At 39.7% G+C, this 20,692-nt stretch overlaps 2 protein-coding genes across 5 annotated transcripts in view; one reads left to right on the top strand and one right to left on the bottom strand.

Moving 5' to 3' along the window:
* The window catches only part of LOC134675179 (ileal sodium/bile acid cotransporter-like), a 65,643-nt gene that overhangs the window by 19,423 nt on the left and 25,528 nt on the right, over window positions 1–20,692 (bottom strand). The window lies entirely within an intron of this gene.
* LOC134675090 (uncharacterized) lies at window positions 9,869–15,303 on the top strand. The gene has a single exon (XM_063533250.1). It carries the CDS (start codon window positions 9,900–9,902, stop codon window positions 15,138–15,140), a length of 5,241 nt encoding a protein of 1,746 aa, XP_063389320.1. The 5' UTR covers window positions 9,869–9,899; the 3' UTR covers window positions 15,141–15,303.

The following is a 20,692-nucleotide window of genomic DNA, read 5'->3' as shown; positions in this document are numbered from 1 at the left end:
ACTTTTCGATTCTATCATCTGATTGATAGAGTCGAAAAGTTGTAGACCACTTTCTTGGCTGACCATATAATGACAGAGCCTCATGAAGATACAGCAACGGCACCATATCCTGTTTAAAATAAGGGTTCCTTTTGTACCTTTTTGGTAAGCTTGGTTAGGTCTCTAAGAAAATTTTCTCTCACGGCTCATCTCGTCTCGTATTTTTGAGTTACTGAGGGAATATTTTAAAAGTCATGAACCATAATAAATCACCAATAATATAATAATTAGATAATAGCTGATTAATTATCACGAACTTTATCTCCCGTGCACGCGGTCACGTACGAGATAAGATGATAATAGCCGCTTAATTGCACGAGCCGGTATCAAATATTATACGTAGGTAATAAGGTAAGGACTTAAATATTAGTATCTGATATAGATTTAGATAATCCTTAATCTTTACATCTCTTGGGGGCCAGATTAATCTATTCACGTGTAGTGTAGTTAAATTCTATGCAGATAAGTTTTTTTTAGTAAGTCGTACATTTTCTTTCGGAAAGCGTTTGGTGAAGTGGAATTGCGGTAAAGTCAGTTCTTTTATTGTTTAAAAATTATTAACTAAAAGGGCAAAATAACGCCAAAAAATTACTCGATAGTATTAGTGATTTGGGATAATAAGCTGAGATGACCGAAGCCTTATTTCGGTGTACAGTCACCTGCAATAATATATTACTCTTTGAAGGCCGCAAAAATATCTGACACGACCTTATTTGTAGAGCCATAAGAGCGTGTCACATATTTTTGCGGCCTTCGAATAGTAACATATTATTGCAGGTGACTGTACAAGGTCAAAGAAGATTATTGATTACGATTAGGTATTTTAACGAAAACTACATTTATGCGATTCATGAAAATTTAAGTGGTCTCGTCGATATGGACTGTATAATTCATTAGGGGTAGCGAAGAGAATAATAAGCGGATTGTTCCGAATGCATTTACAATTTTAGAGAAAAATAAGATGATGATGATGATGGCTGTGAAAATGTGTGCTGCTTGAATGGCGGAACATCTGAATATGAATTAAGCGTCTGTTTCTTAGTCAGCTCAGGACACTTTTAAGACGTGAGTGGACCAGTTAGTGTAAGTGGAGGGGCGGATAGGATGCAAGCGGGGAAGAGGATAACCCAGACGCAGCTTTTTGGAGTAAGTGAAGGAAAAAGTAGGGGTCGTGTTGTATGAAAAAGTCAAAGAGATGGCGCAAGATAGGGAAAGCTAGAAGATACTCCACCGACAAGACAATAACTTTTAAATTAATGACGATATTGATGATGATGATGGACTAGTTAGTACTCCCTTTTTTCAATAGGGTAAATCCTATTGTAAGTACTTACTGCATTTTCAAGGGAGTACTGCCAACAAGGGTGGTCAATGTCTGGTATTTTGACTACCAAGTCTCAATCTTTGGGCGTTTAACTGAGATAAACCTTAGGAAAGTAGGCACAAGTGGATAGAGTCGGACCAAGAAAAGTCTGCAGCGGATTTGATAGCCCACGCAGTGCAAGTGTTTAATAAGTCAAAATTTCATCGAATCGAATATTGCACAGCGTGGGTTATCAAATCCGCTGCAGACTTTTCTTGGTCTGACTTTAACGATATACAATATTATACATATGTAGTATGTGTATATGTTGTATGTATACTTGTACCCGGTTTGACAGCCTCTCGCTAAGATAACAATTGCGACATATAAGCATTAAGCAACAGTAGCGGTTAGCCATGACGGGCTTGCCAGTAATCAATTAAGTGTCAAAATGCCTACTTGGATTTATCGACACATGGATTAATTGCCCTTGGTAATTCACTTCGAAATTGTTGGTTGATTCTTTTTAATTAAGAAACCATGTCTTCGTTTATAGAGTTAAAAATACATTAAAAAATCACACCTGACCCAAAAACAAGTAATTTTAAAAGAACTGTTCTATAATACTTTTTCTGTGTGGGTATTTTTTTGTGCCAAGTTGCCAACCATTGCATAATTTTGTTGTAATTCGTGGATAATGTCATTGGCTATGCATTAAGTTCATTTTAATTGTAGCACTAAATGTAACATTAGGTTGTAGTTTTTTGCTATCCCTAATAATAATAATTTAGCTAACTGCTGAGCACAGGCCTCCTCTCAAGCACGAGAGGTTTGTTATCCCTAAAAATCCTAAAATGAATAAAATAAATACCATAATAGATTTGAAATATAAATACTTATATTAAAGAAGATCTGTCTGACCTTGTGGCGTGGCAGGTATGCCTAAATGCTTGGTCAGATGTCTAGAGTAAATATTGGTATGTCCGTTAATAATTTCATTTGATCAAGAACGCACAAGGGCGCCAAGAATAAATTGTTAATTACAGTTTCCTTCCACTGAACGTGGATATAACTGGAATTGCTTTTGCGTGACCAACGCGAGTGATGGTTGTATCTAGGGTTGCCAGATCGAAAGGCGCTATTATCGGAAAAAAAAAATTCGGGATTTTGGGAATTAAGTCGGGAAAAAGTAATTGTATTAAAAACAAGGATATTTTACATTATTGGCACTACGTCAGCTGCTCTGCTCATAGACGTTTTTATATAAAAAATAGTATAAATTCTTTGAGACCTTGAACAGTCTCGGTCATCGCTAGACGCGGGTCGCTCGCTCGCTCGACGTTAGTTCTGAACTTGAAGCTGTTTTTCGGGACAGTTTTCACTTTGTCGGGAATCGGGAACACATGCTAAAAATCGGGAGAATCCCGCCAAATCCCGACCATCTGGCAACCCTAGTTATATCCGACAGTTGGTTGGTTACATAGTTATGTTGTTATTATGATAAACTCATACTCTACAGCAGTGGTTCCCAAAGTTGATTGGGACCCACCTAACAAATTTAATACTTACTGCCAAATTCGGGACCCACCTCTTGGCCGTCTTAAAGCGGGGCATAAAATATTATTGGTAACGCTCAGATTCCCTATTCGCACTCGACCCACCATTTAGTTTGTAAAATGTGCTCTATAGTAGATAACGATGTCTGAACAAATACACTTTACACTTAAAGAATATTTATTGAAATCACGATAATACTAATAGAAATATAGACTTATTTTTAAGTTGCTAAATAAATATAATGTTGTATAATGTTGTTGTTGTTGTATTTTTAAGTTAACTGGCGTGAAGTGGCGCAGAATAGGGCAGAATGGCGCTCTCTTGTGTCAGAGGCCAAGATCCTCTTTGGGTCACTGAGCCAGTGATGTATGTATGTATTTTTAAGTTGCTAGGCGTACGTTGTAACCGAAGGCCTAGGCCTAGTGAATTTAGCGCGTGAAAATTGTCTCCCTTCCACTCTTTAATACCTCCCTTGATTGGTGGTGGAGTGGGTGGTCAAAAACTGTATCAAAGATATCACGTGTTCTAATTCTAACATGCCTATGCCTTGCATGCACCCCTGCACAATTCACTAATGGAAAACAATGGAACATAATAATAGGTATAGCCAATAAACAATTACATTCCGCGTGAGAAGAATCGAAGAATGAAATCAAGATAAACATACGAGAAATAATGAGTTTTAAAACTGTTGATTGATAGTCGTTGCCATTATAAATGTAATTGTTTGCAGATAAATGAATTTAATGAGTTTATTGGCCAATTAGTGGGCCGATATCTCCAATTTCATAGCCTTCAAGAGCTGAGGTGTACTTGTACGAGTATTTAAATACTTAACTTAAACTGTTACGTCTGTGTGTGTAAGTAGGTAGTGGTAGGTAATGGAGAAGGGTGGGAGAATCCCTAAACTACTACTACTAGGGGTAGACAATTTTTGTGAAAAAGAGCTATCTACAGAATAAATCGCCAGTTTCCGAGCCGCAAACAGCCATAAATGTTGGTTTTAATGCTCTAAAGGCTCCTCTTCACGTTGGGACAACGCCAACGCCAACGAGGGATGCATTTATGCGTTAGAGGGAGCAAGTGATATTGCTATCTCATTCTACCGCATGGCTGCGTCCCTCGTTGGCGTTGGCGTTGGCCCAACGTGAAGAGGAGCCTTAAGAACTCTGAGTCATCTGGGATTCTGGGTGTATATTTTTAGCGTGACTTGAAGAGCCGCCATTGTATATATGTATCTATTTCGCAAGAGCCGCATGCCATCCCTGAGCTACGGTGTGCTAGTAGACTATTTATTAGGTAATTATGCACGGACCCTCCATTCTGTTTGGATTCATTGGTTGTTGGTTATTGATCCTTCTTAGAAACTATAAGGAACTCCACTGTCTTCAAAAGACAATAGGGCAATAAAGGCGTTCTGCAAACACGTTGTTATGTAACCTAATAATCCTAATATTTACCTCGGAGGACTATTAATGACATTACTGTCATAATAGCCTCAATTTACATAGCTTCTGAAATTAATGGATTTGACAATCGATATCCGACTGAAAACATTTTTGCTAATGAATCCAATGCTAATGAAGGCAATACAGAGTAAAATAATGAAGAGCGTTGAAATAAATATTAAGAATATTTTGATTTGTACAGTAAGTAAAATAAATAAAGATTATAGGACATTTTTACACAAATTGACTAAGCCCCACGGTAAGCTCAAGAAGGCTTGTGTTGTGGGTACTCAGACAACGTTATATATAATATATAAATACATAGAAAACAACCATGACTCAGGAACAAATATCTGTATCATAATACAAATAAATGCCCTTACCAGGATTCGAACCCGGGACGGGACCATCGGATTCATAGGCAGGGTCACTAGTCACTACCCACTAGGCCAGACCGGTCGTCAAAATAATGAGTATAATGACAATTATAGATGGAAAATATTCTACAAGCGTAAGATGACGTAGATAAAATGAAGTCAGGTTTGTCACGACGTATTTTAACATAGTCACTGTGAGTCTAAAAATCCTTGGTGTAACGACATAATTTCCTCATATGTAGTGAACGCAATGACATGACTTGATTTAAAAAACTTTATCATAGGTATATCACATATATGTATATGATGCAGTTGTTGATATTTACAAACATAATTATATTATTTATTACGGATAGGCGTTAAATTGGCTGGAGATAGTACTTTCTCACTCACATGTACAACTAACTAACTACATTTTACGTGTTAAGAATGCACTGAACTTCGAGGTCAATTGTAGTTAAACGAAGCTTCAAGGAACGTGTTGTATGACTTGTATGATAAGAATCATTGACACAAATTGCAAAATCACGATTCTCGTACTGATCAAGGGAAATTATGACAATGTTACACATATACATCACTATTATGCTATTATCTATATAACTAGTGATTTGATGATCGGCCAACATGGATGGTTATATAACCAGTCTAAATCATACACATGATTGTTTGAGTGTATTATGACACTGACGGAGGAGCAATGAACCCTGATCTAACAACTGACACTAACACGGATTTGAATATTTATGCTCATGATGATTTTCCTATAATGATTTGGTTAAAAGTCTGTGGTAAGTACCTAGTAGTTCATTCAAGAAATTACTTAGTTTTGTGTCGACAGTTCAGGACTACGTGCCAGCGCCAGTGCCAGGAGCCTGGCCAGTGGCCACGACATTGTGCGACTGGCTTCGGCTAAGGCGAAAACCAAGGTGGGAACGAAAGGTCCGATCTCTGTCTCGCTCCAAGCCGCTCCAAACTCCAGGCTGTTATAGCTAGAGACATAGTCTAATAAAACATGGTCTTCTCTTTCCAGAGTGACACAAGCCTACGTCACAATAACATGGCCGCTATATATACGCTATCGCATATTATCATATATAGCTGTCGCAAAATTACGTAGGCTTGTGTCAGTCAGGTGACCTAGAAAAGACGGGAAGAGAGTACCAGGCGGAGTATATTATTATACCATGGCTAGAGAGATTTAACACGGAACACGAATTTAAGCTGAAGCCGAAGGTCGTGCATTAAACTGTTGTGGGATAATCTGTCACTGTTTTCTGTAAGTAACTAATTACAGAGCGGAAATTAATCTATTTACAAAATGACACATTACACGGAGTTTTTAATAATTGATCACTTGATCAGTATAGTTATTATATTTGGATGAAGGTCATAGGACTGATTGATTAGCAAATACCTAAGCCGATTACGGAAACCACATTTTCCTTAAGTACTAGTATTATATGATCTGTGTCCTTAAGTATACAATAATTTAATGCCTACGCGCAGGGCTTTTATCCTGAAAAATAATATAAATGAAAACTATTTTCTGATGATTTATTGGTTTTTAGACAACATGCATTTAGGTAAGAACTCGCATGTATTATGGTATTCTCAAATGAATTTGGATAATGTCGGCTAAATACTCGTAACCCACCTTTGTTACCATAGAAATAAGGACGGTATTACGATATTCTGCCACTCTTGCTATATTGATGCTTACTATAAGAACGACAGTGAAAAACTTGGGTTCAAGTTCGGTTTCCTACTATGTACAGTCGCCATCAGATATATCGGAGCGGCCAAGGCGTTCACAATATCTGATCTGAACACGCACTCTAACGCCCTGACAATAGAGGCGTGTTCAGATATTTGTGAGCGCCTTGACCGCTCCGATATATCTGATGGCGACTGTACGAATACATATACCAAAACACACATGAATGCATATTTTATGCAATTCAAATCTGGGTGAACCCATTGAATATTTTAGATAACATTTTAATATTCCTTAACGTTTACCTTAGTTCTTTCGGACGTTATTCAACATTAAAAACACATTATTTGCTTGAAATGTAGGTATTAAAGATTGGCTTAAACAACACTTCTTGGCAAATTGCGTATTATAGAAAACAGCGCAATATTAACCCTTGACCCATTGAATTGTTACGCTATACACAATCGCGATCGTCTTGATAATTTATATTGTGACGTATTATTATGTCTGAGTCGTTTGTACGATATTGTTCGCAAAACCAGCATACGGGCACATAATAAATAATAGTTCTATAGTCCATTTTTTAGCATTAGAAAGAACTTCGCAGAAGTGAGCTTGTGGTTCCAAATCCGGCACTTTTAGCGGTAATAATTTGAAGTAAATTATATGTATTGACCATGCTACATTAGATAATTCAATAATTATTAAGAGTGCTATTACATTTCGGGGTTGAGCGAGTTTAGGTATTTTACGCGCTGCGGCAGGCCGTGCGAGCTCAGTATTCCGATCCCTTCTACCACACTCGCACTACAATGATGGATTAAACATTCTTGATCCTTCGCGAAGCATATTGAAATCAACCATAACAACACTAACTGGACTTAACTTATAAAGTCCTAAAACTGTTATTTGGTAAGTACGAAAATACTAAATGCAGTGCAAATGTACATAGGGGCTGTTCATAAATTACGTCATCTATTTTTGACCCCCCATCCCTCAAATCATCCAACAATCATGCTTCGGATGACTCTGTTTCCTCCTACGTCATGCTACCATCATCCGATGTCCAGACCCCCTCCCCCCCTCCTCCCATTTGAAACGACGTAATTTATGAATAGCCCCATACTCGTACTTATGAACGTATATAACTCGAAAGAAATTGTAGGTACTCGCTTATTTACAAGAAACAAGTTACAAGAAACTGAAGATACACAAGGTCTGATGATGGAGCTGGAAGGTGGCCACAAGTACCAGTCTATCATGTAACTAAACCACTTCGTGTTTGGGCTCGTTTGATTCATCTCAACAAGATCTTTAACATTGAAGATACACAGGGTCTGATGATGGAGCTGGAAGGTGGCCACGGGTACCAGTCTCTCATGTAACTAAACAATTTCGTGTTTGGGCTCGTTTGATTCGTCTCAACAAGATCTTTGACACAAGACAGTACTCAGAGTCTGATGATGGAGCTGGAAGTTGGCTACCGGTACCAATCAACCATGCAACTAAACCACTTCATGTTTAGGCTCGTTTGACTAGTCTCAACAAGATCTTTGACACTAGGTGATACTCAGAGTCTGATGATGGAGCTGGAAGGTGGTCACCGGTACCAATCAACCATGCAACTAAACCACTTCATGTTTAGGCTCGTTTGACTAGTCTCAACAAGATCTTTGACACTAGGTGATACTCAGAGTCTGATGATGGAGCCGGAAGGTGGTCACCGGTGGTGTGTTTGTGTGAACGATTGATGCACTCACACACGCATACGTCAAAGAACCTGCCCTATCGACGCGAGCCGACTGCTTTACCGACCGGGCCGCGTCCTTCACTCGTCCTCAAGCCACGAAAACGAAAACGTGCTACTTTCTTATACAATTTTATTTTTACTGGTTATTAAACCATTTTTATATTTTTTAAAAGTAGTAGCCTTCATTTCTACTCCCGTCAAATCATCCCAGCAATAAGTACCGGCGTTCACATTTTTGGTCCTTCGAGCCGGATATTGCACCAGCGACGAACAAAGAACAAAGGAAATACTTCGCTGCGTGATTTGGCTGTTACTACGTGCAAGTTTTCAAACATCGGATTCATCAAAACTAGGACGAGTCATCCGATTTTATACACATCAACGACTTCTACGTGGCTTCAAGATATTTTATAGACGAGGACAAATATTGGGAGAAGAAATCTGAGAGTGAGAGTTCGGAGACAAAGGAATCGACGGCGCCGACACAGGAAACATTAGCTAAGTTCTATTGAGATTGGCAAACCGTAAGTTCGTTCCGATTGTTCGTTCCGAAATCACTAAGTTCCAACACAATCCTTCATTTGTGTATTTGCTTCCCAATTAAATTACATATTTGTCCCATAACCCTTATTCTGCAGTTAACGTCCACGAATCCGTTATTTTGTGGTACCGTTATAAACGCATTGTACGATAGGCTTGCAAATCCTTCATTTTGCAAGTCATCTCACATTCATATACATACCTTTGAGTAACGTTAAGGTTAATAACGTTAACGGATATTTCTTAATAACGCACACAAATCCGTTATTTTGTGTTGTCATTACAAACGTATTGCACGTTCCTTGCAAATCCTTCATTTTGCATAAAATTCATACTTATTACTTATTTTCAACGTTAACGTTTCCTAATAACATTAACAGTTATTTCTTAATAACGCTCACAAATCCGTTATTTTGTGTTGCCGTTAAAAACGTAGTGCACGTTATTCGCAAATCCTTTATTTTGCAAATCATTCAAACTTATACATACTTAAATACGTTAACGATCCGTTATTCTGTTAACGAGTTATTTCTAATTGCACTTAGCAACAAATTATCATATCTACATTCTCATCATAAACGGGTTAATTCTGTTATCAGTGCAATCACTTTATTTACGCTTTGTGCATTATTGCTCATATTTTCCTCATTGTTAAACAAAGGTTGGAATTACACCTTTTGTTCATTTATAATTATAAAGATAATAAATTGCATTTCAGAGTGTTCTAGTTTTTTGGCATTACTTCGTTGTGAGTGCGAACTGTGTATAACTACGTACTTATATAGTGTTATTTCACGTGTTCCAGTGCATTCCGATATCGGTGCTGTTTGGCTGGCGCCTCGCTAGGCCAGCCCGGACACCGCTCGCTCGCTGCTAGCTGTTGCTACCTACGCGCTTGCACCGCTTGGCTTTTTGCAGTTTTTACGCGCACCCTCACTTCGCTGCTTTTGTGCTGATTTAAGTAATCGTTTCAAATCTTTATTTTTTATCTTCATCGCATTGCAAATAATTTGTTTGTTGTTTTTTCTAGCAACTCATTTCATCGCATTGGTTCGTAATAAATATACATTATTTTATAAAATAAGCAATCAGTGCCAAGTTATAGCTACATCTATAGTACCTACTCAAATTAATTCATTCCTTTGCCTTTTAATTTATATATTTTAAAATGGTTGACAATAAACCTTTGATTAGAAGGCGTGCCTCATTAAAAGCTAAGCTTACGCTATTTGAAAGCCACCTAACAACTGTCGAAAGTTGTGATCGCTTGAGTAGACTACAACTTACAGAATTAAACGACCGATTGTCTAAAATCGAAGAAATTTATTCTGAATTTGACTCCGTTCAGTGTGATATAGAGAATGAATTGGAAATTCCAGATGAGCAGTATAAAGAACGCGATGCTTTCGAGAGCAAGTACTTCGGGCTCGTCGCGCGCGCACGCGAGCTGCTGTCGGCGGCCGCGCCGGCGCCGGCGCCGGGCGCCTCTGCGGGCAGCGACCGCTCGGAGACAGGTTCTTGTGTGACTGCGATTGGAGGTGGGACAAAACTTAAACTTCCTACTATAGATATGCCTAGCTTCTCGGGCCATTATCATGACTGGCTGGAGTTCCGTGACACATTTAGTAGTCTCATACATTCAAATAACTCAATTCCAAACATTAATAAATTTCATTACCTGCGCGCCGCACTGAAGGGCAGTGCCGCGGTAATAATTCAATCTTTGGATTTTTCCAGCGATAATTATACATTAGCTTGGGAATTACTTTGCGATCGTTATAATAACAAAAGGTCTTTAGTGAACAATCATATTCAGGCAATTTTTAACATAGAACAATTGTCAAAAGAATCGTCTAGATCAATAAGAAACCTTATTGACACGATAAATAAAAACTTAAGAGCACTCAAATCACTTGATCTCCCTACTGAGCATTGGGATGTACTTATAATTCAAATAATTTCAAGCAAATTAGATACAACTACTCATCATAAATGGGAATCCTATAGGAATAAACTAAAGGAGCTTCCTACACTTAAAATGTTTAACGATTTCCTTAAAGATCGGGCTGACTTACTAGAATCTACAGAAATGTCTAATAAAAAACGTAGGTCTAGCGACACTACGCACAATCGACAGAAGGCGTTGACAGCTACTACATATTCCCCTACTACTTCTCGCAAGTATGCTTGTCCGTTCTGTAATGACGATCACGCACTGTACCTATGTCAAAAGTTCAAATCATTAAAATTACAAGCTCGCGTTGATAAAGCTAAAGCACTCAAGGTTTGCTTGAACTGTTTACGCGTGGGTCACAATGAAAAAACGTGTAGGCTGAACCCCTGTCGCACATGTGGAGTACAGCGCAATAGTTTATTGCACGAACATACAACTCCTGCATCTTCGCCTTCGTCAAATGACGTCGCGCTGCATTCTTTGCCGCAGCCTGACGATGAAGAACAATTTTCTAGTCCAGTTCAAGAAATTTCAATGTCAGCCGTACAAAATGATAGAATGCTACTGTCAACGGTCTTAATTCAAGTGACAGACCACAGTGGTAAAAAACACACAATACGAGCGTTACTCGATAATGGTTCGACCGCGAGTTATATTACTGAAAGTTTACGCGCTAAACTAAACTTACCTACTTCTTCAGCTCCGACAACCGTCGAAGGTTTAAATTATCAAACATCAAATTTGTCAAAGTCTTGTGACGTACTTATGTCGTCATTAATCAATGATTATCAGTTAAAGGTGCCCTGCTATGTGGCATCGCGTATAACCCAACCGTTGCCAGTGTCTCGAATTGACCGTACAACGTTAAACATACCGCCACACATTAGGTTGGCAGATCCCACATTTGATGTGCCTGCTCCAGTAGACATGTTACTTTCATTAGGAATATTTTGGTCAGTACTTGGTACTCATAAAGTTCCATTAGGTAAAAACAAACCAACTTTATGGGAAACCAAATTGGGTTATTTAGTTACAGTTCCAACAGAACAATACTCACCATCGAATTTAAATACAGTCCATTGCAACCATAACATTAATTTACACTTACAACATTATGATAAACAATTAAATGATCAACTTTCTCAATTCTTTGAATTAGAATCAGTCGCAACGCGTAAACAAATTTCCAAAGAAGAGCAGGAATGTGAACAGAGTTTTATAAATAATACCACTCGGCTTCCTGACGGTCGTTTTGAAGTGACGATTCCATTAAAGGAGACGCCTGAAAAACTAGGCGACTCTTATGAAAGAGCTCTGTCCAGGTTCATCTCTTTGGAGCGTAGATTCAAACGTGAACCACATTTTAAAGAACAATATTGTAAATTCATTAAGGAATATATTGCATTAAATCACATGTCATTAAATGAGAACCCCGAAAATGACACTCAGTCATATTTATTTGCCCACCATGGAATTTTACGTGAATCTTTATCTACGAAATTAAGAGTCGTATTTGATGGATCTATGGCAACGACATCTGGCGTATCCTTCAATCAAATTCAACTGATCGGTCCGACAGTTCAAGACGACCTTATAAGCATACTTATAAGAATGCGCCAGCATAAGTTCATTGTTACCGCAGATGTTGAAAAAATGTATCGAATGATCAATGTTACCCCATCTCAACATTCGCTTCAACAAATTTTATGGCGTTTTGAACCCTATGAGCAATTACAACAATATAAACTACATACAGTTACCTACGGTACGGCGTCAGCTCCCTTTCTCGCGACAAGGTGCTTGACACAGTTAGGTATTGAATGTCCCGACAAGAAGGTCTCAGAAGTCATCCAACATGACTTCTATGTTGACGATTTAATCACTGGGGCATCCTCTGAATCTGATCTCATTAATATTTGCAAGGGTGTAATGACTCAATTAGAAACTGGTCAATTTCATCTACGTAAATTCAATTCAAACAGTGCTCATATTGTTACCGAAATAATCGGTAAAAGTAATGGTGACGAATTACTCAATTTATGTGACAATGAATATTCAAAAACGTTAGGCTTACTCTGGTCTTCTAAGGAAGACAACTTATTATTTTCAGTTAATCTTGTCGAAAATAACAACGTTACCAAACGTACAATACTTTCAATGATGTCACAAATCTTTGATCCATTAGGTCTAGTTAACCCATGCGTGCTTTTAGCGAAAACAATTCTTCAGAAGCTATGGGCCGCAAAGATCTCGTGGGACGAGCCTGTGCCGTCAGACATATCAATTCTGTGGTCTAAATTCGTATCGTCACTACGTACCATAAATAATATTCGTATTCCTCGATGTGTCGTGATCGACAGTCCTTTATCAATAGAACTTCATACGTACAGCGATGCATCTACACAAGCTTACGCCGCCTGCGTTTATTTACGTAGCGTTAATAATAATAATGTATCTGTCCATTTAGTGGCAGCAAAAAGTAAAGTTTCTCCGTTGAAACCTGTGCTGACTGTACCGAAACTCGAATTAGCCGGGGCGCTTTTGGCTGTACGGCTAGCAAATAAAGTGAAATCAGCACTTAGATTAAAAATCACTAGTTGCACCTACTGGTGCGATTCCACAATTGTTCTCGGTTGGATTCGTTCACCTAAAGCTCATCAGCTAAAACCATTTGTGTTTAATCGAGTTAGCGAGATATGTGACTCAACTGACCCAAGTGATTGGCGCTATGTGCCTACAAAATGTAACCCTGCCGATATAGGTTCTCGCGGGGCAGACGCCAATCAATTGGAAAATTGCAACTTATGGTGGTCAGGTCCACCCTATCTACTTCAAGACGAACATTCTTGGCCTAAACAGCCATTACATTTACAAGATTCTGATTTACCAGAGTTCAAGGTCATATGCAACTTAAATGCAAGTCATACTGATCACACATCGTATTTTACTGAGTTTATGAAGCGATTTTCTAATTTCGGTAAGCTGCAACGTATAATCGCATACGTTCATCGGTTTATTTACAATTGTCGTAACCCACAAAACAAATATACTGGTTACATAAAAATAAATGAACTAAATTTATCTTTAAATTCAATGTGCAGATTCGTTCAGCTTGAAGTTTTTAGCTCGGAATATGACTTATTAAAAAATAAAAAACAATTGTCTGCCAATAATAAATTGCTACAATTGAATCCATTTTACAACACAACTGATAAACTGTTACGAGTAGGTGGCAGACTCTGTAACTCATTTTATGATTATGACACTAAACACCCAATATTGCTAAATTCAAAGCATCATTTAGCCACACTAATAGTTAGACACTATCATATAATGTTTTTACATGCACCTCCGCAACTATTACTTGCGATCTTACGTCACAAATTCTGGTTGATCAATGGTCGAAACCTTGCCCGAAAAATAGTTGAAAATTGCATTAGATGTCGTCGTTATGCAGGCAAAAGTATTCAACCCATAATGGGCAATCTTCCTTCGCCCCGTCTGCATACTGACTATGTATTTGCTAATACCGCGTGTGATTACGCCGGACCAATCATGATACTGAACCGAAGAGGCCGAGGCAGCAGACTGATAAAGTCGTATCTGTGCATATTTGTTTGTCTAGCCGTAAAAGCGGTTCACATAGAACTTGTCACCGATTTAAGTAGTAACACTTTCCTCGCAGCACTAGATCGATTCATTGCCCGCAGAGGAAAGCCTCAAAACATTTTCTCAGACAATGGGACTTGCTTTACAGGCGCATGTAATGAGTTGTCTAAATTTTTAAAATCAAATAGTAACTATATCAGCTCAAAAGCATCTGAGATGTTCATAAACTTTAAATTTTCACCAGCATATAGTCCACACTTTAATGGATTAGCCGAGGGTTCCGTAAAATCTGTTAAATACCACTTAAAAAGGGTCTTAGGTTTAGCCCACTTAACGTACGAAGATTTAAATTCAGTTCTCACTTGCATCGAGGCTACCCTTAATTCTAGGCCTCTCACTCCATTATCATCCGACCCTTCAGACCTTACCGCGCTTACCCCCGCTCACTTCTTAATCGGACGAACGCTAACGATGTTGCCTTCTCCTCAGAGCTCTGACCCTGCGGCGATACCTACTCTCTCACGATATATGAGGATTCAACAATTGAAAGCCCATTTCTGGTCCCGATATTATACAGAGTACATTACAGAGCTCCAGAAACGACAGAAATGGCGCAAACAAGGACAGCAACTCCAGCTAGGAGAAATGGTGCTGGTGAAAGATGACCGGCTGCCTCCCAACCGATGGCTGCTGGGGCGCGTGACGCGCCTCTACCCCGGCTCCGACGGCGTGACCCGCGTAGCCGACGTCAACACCACTTCGGGAACTCTTCGACGAGCTTTCAACCGACTGTGCCCCCTACCAGTCATGGACACGAACTTCGTTCCTGGGGCCGCAACATGTTAACGCCTAGCATGTGTTTGTGTGAACGATTGATGCACTCACACACGCATACGTCAAAGAACCTGCCCTATCGACGCGAGCCGACTGCTTTACCGACCGGGCCGCGTCCTTCACTCGTCCTCAAGCCACGAAAACGAAAACGTGCTACTTTCTTATACAATTTTATTTTTACTGGTTATTAAACCATTTTTATATTTTTTAAAAGTAGTAGCCTTCATTTCTACTCCCGTCAAATCATCCCAGCAATAAGTACCGGCGTTCACATCATGTTTAGGCTCGTTTGATTAGTCTCAACAAGATCTTTGACACTAGGTGATACTCAGAGTCTGATGATGGAGCTGGAAGGTGGTCACCGGTACCAATCAACCATGCAAATAAACGACTTCGTGTTTAGGCTCGTTTGATTCGTCTCAACAAGATCTTTGACACTAGGTGATAAACCAAATACGAAGCCCAAACACGAAGTGGTTCAGTTATGTGATAGACTGGTACCCGTCGCCACCTTCGAGCTCCATCATCAGACCCTGAGTAGTATCTTGTGTCAAAGATCTTGTTGCGACGAATCAAACGAGCCCAAACACGAAGTGGTTCAGTTACATAGTAGACTGGGACCCGTGGCCACAGTCCAGCTCCATCATCAGACCCTAAGTACTAACTTGTGTCCAAGGTCTTGTTGAGACGAATCAAACGAGCCCAAACATGAAGTGGTTCAGTTACATGATAGCAGTGTTGGCAAAAAATCAATTCGAATTGACGATTGACGATTGAGAATTGACCGATCAATTCGAATTGACGATTGACGAAACTAATTCTAAATCTACTGATTGAAGATTGACGATTAATAATCGTTAATTCGAATTGATCGGTCAATCCTCAATCGTCTTCTGTCCTCATGATACTGTTACATGATAGACTGGTACCCGTGGCCACCTTTCAGCTCCATAATCAAACCTTGTGTATCTTCAGTGTCAAAGATCTTGTTGAGACTAATCAAACGAGCCCAAACACGAAGTGGTTTAGTTGCATGGTTGATTGGTACCGGTGACCACCTTCCGGCTCCATCATCAGACCCTGAGTACTATCTTGTGTCAAAGATCTTGTTGAGACGAATCAAACGAGCCCAAACACGAAGTGGTTTAGTTGCATGGTTGATTAGTACCGGTGACCACCTTCCGGCTCCATCATCAGACCCTGAGTACTATCTTGTGTCAAAGATCTTGTTGAGACGAATAAAACGAGCCTAAACACGAAGTGGTTTAGTTGCATGGTTGATTGGTACCGGTGACCACCTTCCGGCTCCATCATCAGACCCTGAGTACTATCTTGTGTCAAAGATCTTGTTGAGACGAATAAAACGAGCCTAAACACGAAGTGGTTTAGTTGCATGGTTGATTGGTACTGGTGACCACCTTCCAGCTCCATCATCAGACCCTGAGTACTATCTTAAGTCAAAGATCTTGTTGAGCCGAATCAAACGAGCCCAAACACGAAATGGTTTAGTTGCATGGTTGATTAGTACCGGTGACCACCTTCCGGCTCCATCATCAGACCCTGAGAACTATGTTGTGTCAAAGATCTTGTTAAGACGAATAAAACGAGCCTAAACACGAAGTGGTTTAGTTGCATGGTTGATTGGTACCGGTGACCACCCTCCGGCTCCATCATCAGACCCTGAGTACTATCTTGTGTCAAAGATCTTGTTGAGACGAATCAAACGAGCCCAAACACGAAGTGGTTTAGTTGCATGGTTGATTAGTACCGGTGACCACCTTCCGGCTCCATCATCAGACCCTGAGTACTATCTTGTGTCAAAGATCTTGTTGAGACGAATAAAACGAGCCTAAACACGAAGTGGTTTAGTTGCATGGTTGATTGGTACCGGTGACCACCTTCCGGCTCCATCATCAGACCCTGAGTACTATCTTATAAATAATAAATAAATAAATATTGGGGACATCTTACACATATCAACCTAGCCCCAAACTAAGCAAAGCTTGTACTATGGGTGCTAGGCGACGATATATATACTTATATAGATAAATACATACTTATATACATAGAAAACACCCATGACTCAGGAACAAATATTAGTGTTCATCACACAAATAAATGCCCTTACTGGGATTCGAACCCAGGACCATCGGCTTAGCAGGCAGGGTCACTACCCACTAGGCCAGACCGGTCGTCTTGTGTCAAAGATCTTGTTGAGACGAATAAAACGAGCCTAAACACGAAGTGGTTTAGTTGCATGGTTGATTGGTACTGGTGACCACCTTCCGGCTCCATCATCAGACCCTGAGTACTATCTTGTGTCAAAGATCTTGTTGAGACGAATAAAACGAGCCTAAACACGAAGTGGTTTAGTTGCATGGTTGATTGGTACCGGTGACCACCTTCCGGCTCCATCATCAGACCCTGAGTACTATCTTGTGTCAAAGATCTTGTTGAGACGAATCAAACGAGCCCAAACACGAAGTGGTTTAGTTGCATGGTTGATTAGTACCGGTGACCACCTTCCGGCTCCATCATCAGACCCTGAGTACTATCTTGTGTCAAAGATCTTGTTGAGACGAATAAAACGAGCCTAAACACGAAGTGGTTTAGTTGCATGGTTGATTGGTACCGGTGACCACCTTCCGGCTCCATCATCAGACCCTGAGTACTATCTTGTGTCAAAGATCTTGTTGAGACGAATAAAACGAGCCTAAACACGAAGTGGTTTAGTTGCATGGTTGATTGGTACTGGTGACCACCTTCCGGCTCCATCATCAGACCCTGAGTACTATCTTGTGTCAAAGATCTTGTTGAGACGAATAAAACGAGCCTAAACACGAAGTGGTTTAGTTGCATGGTTGATTGGTACCGGTGACCACCTTCCGGCTCCATCATCAGACCCTGAGTACTATCTTGTGTCAAAGATCTTGTTGAGACGAATCAAACGAGCCCAAAACCGAAGTGGTTTAGTTGCATGGTTGATTGGTACCGGTGACCACCTTCCGGCTCCATCATCAGACCCTGAGTACTATCTTGTGTCAAAGATCTTGTTGAGACGAATATAACGAGCCTAAACACGAAGTGGTTTAGTTGCATGGTTGATTGGTACTGGTGACCACCTTCCGGCTCCATCATCAGACCCTGAGTACTATCTTAAGTCAAAGATCTTGTTGAGCCGAATCAAACGAGCCCAAACACGAAATGGTTTAGTTGCATGGTTGATTAGTACCGGTGACCACCTTCCGGCTCCATCATCAGACCCTGAGAACTATGTTGTGTCAAAGATCTTGTTAAGACGAATAAAACGAGCCTAAACACGAAGTGGTTTAGTTGCATGGTTGATTGGTACCGGTGACCACCTTCCGGCTCCATCATCAGACCCTGAGTACTATCTTGTGTCAAAGATCTTGTTGAGACGAATCAAACGAGCCCAAACACGAAGTGGTTTAGTTGCATGGTTGACTGGTACTGGTGACCACCTTCCGGCTCCATCATCAGACCCTGAGTACTATCTTAAGTCAAAGATCTTGTTGAGCCGAATCAAACGTGCCCAAACACGAAGTGGTTTAGTTGCATGGTTGATTGGTACCGGTGACCGCCTTCCGGCTCCATCATCAGACCCTGAGTACTATCTTGAGTCAAATAAATACATATAGAATGTCAGGTCGTTTCAAATATTTTTAATCTTGTCCGGTAGTTTATTAAACTGTACCATTATAAATTATAATACTATAAAAACAGTGCTAGGATCAAAGTCTCTCGTTGCGGTTTACACGCACACAGTATAGCGTTTTACACGGCGCCCGCCGCACACAATGATAAAAAACCTCGTCGTCGCCGTTGAAAATGTGCGGAGCCGACCGACACACGTCCTGCCTGTACAAGCTCTGCCGCGGCACTGAGCTGGCGAGCGCGCGTCATCGGTAATATAGAGTAGTTTTCAAAAAATTGCCAAAAAATTATAGTAGAATTTCATAAACACTAATGTATACCAACAGTATAAGCAAACGTTGCAGATTGCTTGAGTATGAAAATGACTTCGATATTAAGTAGATTTTCGTAGAAATTGACACTTGTTTCGGAGAGAAAATTGAGTTCGTTTTACTTTGATTTTCTCTTTCTCAAAGGTATGTAGAAAAAATATCGTTTGATATGCCGAAAGTACAGGGTATTAGTAATACAAAATAGCCAGGTTTAGCAGAGTAAACTTCTCAACATTTCTAAATAAGAGCTTGCCGTTCAGTGCTTCACGGGGTTTTTCGGAAACGACCATCAGAAAAAAATTCATTACTAATTTAATAAGTCCTTTTTCTAATATTTACAACGATATTTAAAAAGATAAGAAGACGCTTTTACTGGAACAAGTACTCATTGTTTCTAATAATGAGCACAAAGTCCTGAATTTCGTCGACTAGTATCATCAATTTTGCATTATTTCGACTTTTCTTGTAAGAGCGCTCTTAACAATTAAACAGTCTGATAAAAACTGCACGCTTGTTTCTGTGGAGTTCTTTCTAATGCTAAAAAAAACGAACTATAGGTACAGAAGATTCACTCTCTAACAAAACGCGTCTGTTACGATTAGGACAGATATGACCGCTATGTGGCGACAGCACCACGCGCGGCTTATGGCTAGCCACCAAAATTGGTGTGGGACGGATGTACTTGTTGCAAAGCGACGAAATCGCGGAGTGAGCTACGCCTGGCAAACCAGCATAATGGTGGAAGGAGCCATGAGGTTATTTGACAATGTTATATGTGAATTAATTTCGACAAAGTTTAATATCTCAGCCACGCTGTAATCGTTTTTAGCACGCATTTAATACATTATCCAATTGATATGAATTAGAGGTGGAATTATTTACGTTTATCTTTGGTGTAAGGACATGATTTAAGTACGAACATCGAGATTGTACGTCATATCGTATCGCGTAATGGCTCCTCTACACGATGGGCCAATGCCGGCCCCTCCAAGGGACGCAGTCATGCGGTAGAATGAGATAGCAATATTACTTGCTCCCTCTAACGCATAAATGCGTCCCTTGGAGTGGCCGGCGTTGGCCAATGTGTAGAGCCATAATACTTAAGCAATTGTTTTTCGAAATGGCAGTTCATAAATCGGTGCCTGTTTAAGGAAATGCTAGTATTATTAACTCACATTTATAGACGAGTCTATCGCGAATTTATTTTATTATCTTTATTTACCGAGGTAAAAAAAATCACATTAAGTACGTACAATTTACATTATTCAGGTAATAAAATAAATTCGCGATAGACCCGTCTATAAATGTGTGTTAATATGTATTCAAAACGCGAAAGTTTTAAATATTATAATGCCACTTTTCTTTTCATATACCTACGGTCAACTACTAAATTTACTCTAAATTTGTATAGAAATTCCATACAAAGTGCTTCTATTTCAATCGCTACACCTTTAATATTATTGGCATAACAACGCTACCAGTAATTGTCAAGAACGATAAAGGCTGAAGTTCAAGGACAACACGAGGAAAATGAAGAGGATATAACTAGGAATGCTAGGAATGAACATATTTCCCTAT

Source organism: Cydia fagiglandana, chromosome 21 (genome assembly GCF_963556715.1).
Source record: "Cydia fagiglandana chromosome 21, ilCydFagi1.1, whole genome shotgun sequence".
Taxonomy (NCBI): domain Eukaryota; kingdom Metazoa; phylum Arthropoda; class Insecta; order Lepidoptera; family Tortricidae; genus Cydia; species Cydia fagiglandana.
This window is presented reverse-complemented; position numbering and strand designations above follow the sequence as displayed.

Coding starts and splice junctions, on each gene's coding strand:
- LOC134675090 (XM_063533250.1), top strand. CDS start 9,900: ATGGTTGACAATAAACCTTTGATTAGAAGGCGTGCCTCATTAAAAGCT.